The 6,000-nt window shown below is 43.0% G+C and overlaps 1 protein-coding gene across 1 annotated transcript in view; it reads left to right on the top strand.

Annotated features, from left to right (window-relative positions):
- Positions 1 to 6,000, top strand: part of PRKDC (protein kinase, DNA-activated, catalytic subunit) — an 836,940-nt gene that overhangs the window by 507,956 nt on the left and 322,984 nt on the right. Inside the window, exons 49-52 of the mRNA XM_063923695.1 lie at positions 835 to 978; positions 1,111 to 1,262; positions 1,486 to 1,617; positions 1,741 to 1,852. Of these exons, the coding sequence (XP_063779765.1) occupies positions 835 to 978; positions 1,111 to 1,262; positions 1,486 to 1,617; positions 1,741 to 1,852 (540 nt within the window). The remainder of the gene's footprint in view (positions 1 to 834; positions 979 to 1,110; positions 1,263 to 1,485; positions 1,618 to 1,740; positions 1,853 to 6,000) is intronic.

The raw sequence follows: 6,000 nt of genomic DNA, 5'->3' as shown, positions 1-6,000 counted from the left end.
TACTGAGCCTCATTTTGACTTGTTTTAAGGACATTACATCAAAGTTGGATCAGCCTGTAGTGTGTTTTTCCACTTTAATTTTGAGTGTGATTCCAAATCCAGACCTCCATGGGTTAATAAATTTGATTTCCATTGATAATTTTTGCGTGATTTTGTTGTCAGCACATTCAACTATGTAAAGAACAAAGTATTTAATAAGAATATTTCATTCATTCAGATCTAGGATGTGTTATTTTAGTGTTCCCTTTTTTTTTTGAGCTGTGTGTGTGTGTGTGTGTGTGTGTGTGTGTATATATGTGTGTGTATATATATATATATATATATATTTATATATATATATATATATATATATATATATATACATACATACATACATACATACATACATACATACATACATACAGTACACTTGAATGTGGAGGCTCCTTCTACCTGGACAAGCACCCCACCCATCTGCCTTCATGTTTTAATTAGTATCCTTGATTTTGCTGTCTTAATATTAGAATGGGTTCTATGATACTGGATACATTTATATAATATGTCAGTATTAGGGATGTTAGGAACTCACCTGATGAGGTCACTGTGACATGGTAGGTGGGCCCTCATTTGTTTCCAAAATTGTGCTAAGAACCTCAATTTTACTCCATGTTAAATTGTAGAGTTTATTATAATTGTTTTGATTACCAGTATTCTTAGTACTTATAGTGCCACATGGAAAAGAAGCAAATGTGTAACTATTATATTATATATTATAATAAGTAATGTAATTATATGTGTGTGTATGGAAATCGTATTATATAAAATATTATAAATAATCGTACTCCTGCATTTCAGGTTTTCCGTCCTTATGCAAAGTTTTGGATTGGCCCCATATTACAGCTGATTGTGTCTGGAAATAATGGTGGAACAGGGATCCACTACATGGTGGTAGAAACTGTTGTGATTCTTCTCTCTTGGTCAAGCATCGCCACACCCACCGTAAGTTACAGCTAAAACTATTATATACTTATCTAGACACTAAAAAAAACATAATTAGTAATTAAGTAATTACTAAATTTAAAACAATTTGCATGTAGACAGTGGCTCTATGTGATGGTGTTTGTTTCTCAGGGCACAGCAAAGGATGAGATACTGGCTAACAGATTGCTTGAATTCTTGATGACGTATGCGTTTCATGAGAAGAGAGCAGTGTACAGGCACAATCTTGAGATCATTAAAACTGTACTGGAATGTTGGAAGGATTGTCTTTGTATTCCATACAAGTATGTATTTGTGATATTATCTGTTGTATTTAATAGTCTGTCACATTATAATCTGTTTATTACATAACATTTATTACATAACCTTAAAAATAAAACTCTGTCAGTAGATGGCATATTTTATTGTTTAACAAGACATATGCAGCGCCATCTTTTTCCTAGTTGTATCTTTGCAATATAATATAATGGAAGAAACATTTTTATTCAGTATTTATTTATTTTTCAGGTTAATATATGATGGTTTTTCTGGGACAGATCCTAATAAAAAAGATAACTCTTTGGGAATTCAGCTGCTGGGTTTAGTTGTCGCTAACAACTTGTCTCCGTTAGACCCAAAATGTGGAATTGACTCTGATCGGTGAGTTATCACTATCTTCAGCCGAACGAGTGACACATTCAGAATTACACTAATTTAATTGCTACTTTATTGTTTTGTGTTTAGTCTAATACTCCGTCTGAATCTATGTCCCCACCTGTTTAGCTATTTTAAAGCTCTTGCCAATAATCTGGCATTAACAAGATTTAAAGAAGTGTATGCTGCAGCAGCTGAAGTCCTGGGGCTCGTGCTTCATTACATTGCTGAAAAGGAAAAAGTACGTATGTACATGCCAAACTGATGTTGGAAGGTGTTTCTATTGTTTAAGGTGCTGTAATACAGGGATTTTACATATGGCTTTTATATTCCTATGGATGTTGCACATTAAGCTTTGTGAACCATAGTTCAAATATCGTTAGCACTGTCATACCTCTCAGCTGTACAGGCTTGAAGCAGCACTATACCATATAGTGGAGGGCTTCGACAAACACCTGGTTGCTCACATATCCCATAAACTGCTTGGTAACATAGTATGTGACTGTTGCAGGGTCCGTCCTCAAGAAATTACGACCGTATATTAACTGTAGAGAAAGTACAGTCGTCATGACCACATGCCCATTGCCTGGTATCATCGGGGATGGTTGCTGAATTATACTGCGGAGTTTGGGTCTACAAGACATTCATTTTGTTTCTTATTCAAAGTGGCAACATTTTGACAATGCTGCGGACATAATGCATATTGTAAAACTGTGATGGCTCTTGTGAATGTATCTACTTACACCAGTGGGCCGCACAGGCAAGGAATAAAAGGCAGTAGATTATGACAAAAAGAAGATTTTGATCTTTGTCCGTAAAGTACCGTGCACTATGTTCTCATTATTGTGTCTACCACGGTTAGCAACCTATAGCTACGTCAATCAATCACATGTCATGACAATACAAATCAGATGAAATTAATCAATAACAGAAGAAATCAGAAAAGTATAGAAATTAGTAGTGGCAGTGGTATAGTGCACACTGTGTTCATTAATTTAATCTGATTTGCATTGTCATGACATGTGATTGATTGATGTAGCTACATGTTGATAACCATGCTAGACACAAAGAGTACTGTACTGTACCTTACTGACAATATTTGTTTAATCCGTCCACCGTACAACACACAGTGACATATACTAAAATATTAGACCGATACCCTGCTCACATTGTGGTTTAAGTGCTATAAATTACTGTTTATTTATATATTTCCACTAGGTGGGCAATCTTGATTAATAGCCGCAATCCCCGAACCATTTAGTTAGATCTCAGTGCGTAGTTGATATCTACCCATCCTGAGATTTTGATCTTAAATGCTAAATCTTTTTGTCTGATGCCATGGGGGACACTGGAGATACCATTGGATATTGTTGATGCTGAAAGAGTCTAGGCACTAAAAAAACACTTTTAAGACAGCTCAGGCTCTTTCTCGCCTATACCACACCCACTGACAAGACCAGACAGTTTTCAAATAGCAAAGGCCCAAAGGCAGAGGAGAGAAGGAGGAGGGAAAAGTAGGCACATAAACACATCCACATGTGAGGATGATGTGACCTGGTATAACGCAAAATCCGAACACAACTAAAGAAAACCAGGAACGGACAGGAATGTGCCCAGTATTCCCCATGGCAGCATAGAAACAGATTTAGCAGGTAAGTACCATAATCTTGTTTTCTCTAGCGTCCATAAGGAATATTGGGGAATCTAGTACGATGGGGCATAGACGGGGTCCAAAGGAGCCAGTGCACTTTAAATTTCTTCAACTGGGGTTTGCTGGCTCCTCCCCTCTATGCCCCCTCCCACAGGTAGTTTAGAAAAAAGTGCCCTCATAAGAGGATGTACCACTCCAGAGTTGGGGGGAAGGGGGGTCACCGGCCTTACGAGGTGCAGAGCCGATACCCTGCTGCAGGACGTTTTTCAGTGGGGCACTGTACCTTGGCTGTCACAGCCGCAGCACGCCGCACACCCCTAATGCTTCCTGAAGGCGACATCGGTGGTGAGTATAAACCGGGGGTCCCCAGTGCAAAGTGCGGCTGACCACGGGAGCGGCGTATGGGACCCTCCCAGGGGGATCCCGCTAAGATCCCCGTGTTGAACTGGCACAACAGGGCTTGACTAGCACTTATGTGATGTTTTAAGCTTAAAAGGAGACTTTTGCCAGTATAATATGTATATTAACTCCAGCGCCATTGGAGGGGGCGGAGCTACCTCAGAGCTGGACCTGAGGCATTTTGGCGCCTTCCTCTGCTTACTGCAGCCATATACAGCACACACAGCACTTCTTGACTCCTCAGCCACACTGGATATCTGGTACTGGGTGTAGCAAAGGGGGAGAGCCACTTGTGTACACTATCCTGATCCTATTTAGGGGTGTAGTATGTGTTGCCGGCGGACGGTCTCCCGGCGACCAGCATACCGGCTCCGGAATCCTGACCGCCGGCATACCGACAGCTGGGCGAGCGCAAATGAGCCCCTTGTGGGCTTGCTGCGCTCACGGTGGCGCGCTACACGCGCCACACTATCTATTCTCCCTCCAGGGGGGTCGTGGACCCCCAAGAGGGAGAAGAACTGTCGGTATGCCGGCAGTCGAGATTCCGGCGCCTGCATGCTGGTCGCTGGGAGCCCGACCGCTGGCAAAGTGAATACCACCCCCTATTTATGACTACATTTCTTAGTATTTACTCTGTTTTAAGAAGCTGACGGCCTCACTGGGGCTGTGCAGCTCAGGGTGTGCTGGTGCCCACTCTCTCTGTGTCTCCTCTCACATGCAGTAGGACAGGCTTGCATTATAACTGTCTGTGTGTATGTGTGTTATTGTGCTTACTGTGAAATATGGGTAAACACAAGCTGTGTAGTGTATGTCACACTAGATTCTCTCCATTATCTACTGACTCTGTTTCCTGTGAACAATGCAATCTTGACAAATCAGTAAAGGGGCTGGGGGAGAGGGTCCAGAGCCCCACTGGTTAGGGTCTTTTAAAACTATGATGTCAGATATGTAATCCCACCTCACTGCTAATGTGCAGAAGACTCAGCTACTACAACAAGCTTTTGCAGATTTAGCTGCTTGGGCAGAATGCAGCACAGCCCACAGAAGCGTGGGTTACCTGTTCTACTCTCTGATACAGATGATATACAGGAGGATTGGGAAAACTTGGATCCCGTTAATGGGGATCCTGATTCTGCTCAGGGTATTGAACCCCTAATTCTGGCTTTACGGGATGTGTTAAAGCTCCCTCTAGAGGATGCTGTGTCACAGCAGTCATTTTCCTTTATTCAAAACAAGCCTAATGTCACTTTACCTGATCCTACAGAGTTAGATGACCTATTCAAGCTTGCTGGAAAAATACAGACAAAAAATATTTGCGCACTTTCCCATTTTCTCCTGAAGGTAGAAAATTTTGGGAGGAACCCACTAGGGTGGATGTGTCAGTCTCTCGCCTGTCCAAAAAGGCGGTGCTGCCTGCCCCGGGCTCCTTTACCATGAAGGATCTTGGGGACAGGAAGATAGAGACTACACTCAAATCTATTTACATGGCAGCAGGTGTCTCACAAAGGCCGGTCATTGCGGGTTGCTGGATGACCCATGAAATTAATTTCTGGGCCACCCAAATTCAGGGGGGCCTCTTGGGGGATAAGCCCTTGGTCGCTGTGGTAACCCTCCTAAAACACATTCAGGACATTACACGTGTCCACTGTGATTCGCTCAAGGAGATGGGGATCATTAATGCTAGGACTTCTGCCATGGAAGTATCGGCGTGCAGGGCCTTGTGGTTGCGTCAGTGGATTGCGGACACAGAATCCAAATATAGTGTAGAATCCCTCCCCTTTTCTGGGGAATGGCTCTTTGGGGTTGAATTGGATATCTGGATTTCCAAAGTTACGGCTGGGAAATCCATGTTTCTCCCCTCTGAGGCCCCGCCGGCGAGACGCTCCTATCTGGGGACGTCTCTCCAGTCCTTTTCGGTCTCACAGTTTTCGATCTAAGGCCAGAGGTGCCTCCAATGCGACTAGAGGCACCAGAGGTAAGTCCAGAAAACCTGCAATCACCAGCTCTCAGGAACAGACCACCAGTTCTGCTTCCGCTAGGGCCTCAGCATGACGGTGCCCACCAACCCTGAGGGGATCTCGAGGTGGGAGCTCGACTGCGTCACTTCAGCCGCATCTGAGAGACTTCCTGCCAGGATACCTGGGTCAGAAATCTTGTTTCTGAAGTCTACAAGCTGGAGTTCCACAGTACTCCTCCCTAACGATTTCTCAAATCAAGCTTACCAGCTTTGGAGGATATGCAAGTTATGTTGCAACAGGCAATCCAAAAGTTGGTCCAGTCCCACATCATTGTTCCAGTACCAATACCGCAACACGGAAAGGGGTTTTACTCCAACCTAT

The sequence above is a fragment of the Pseudophryne corroboree genome, chromosome 5 (assembly GCF_028390025.1).
Source record: "Pseudophryne corroboree isolate aPseCor3 chromosome 5, aPseCor3.hap2, whole genome shotgun sequence".
Taxonomy (NCBI): Eukaryota; Metazoa; Chordata; class Amphibia; order Anura; family Myobatrachidae; genus Pseudophryne; species Pseudophryne corroboree.
The sequence above is the reverse complement of the archived record's forward strand: the minus strand, read 5'-3'. Positions and strand labels throughout refer to the sequence as shown.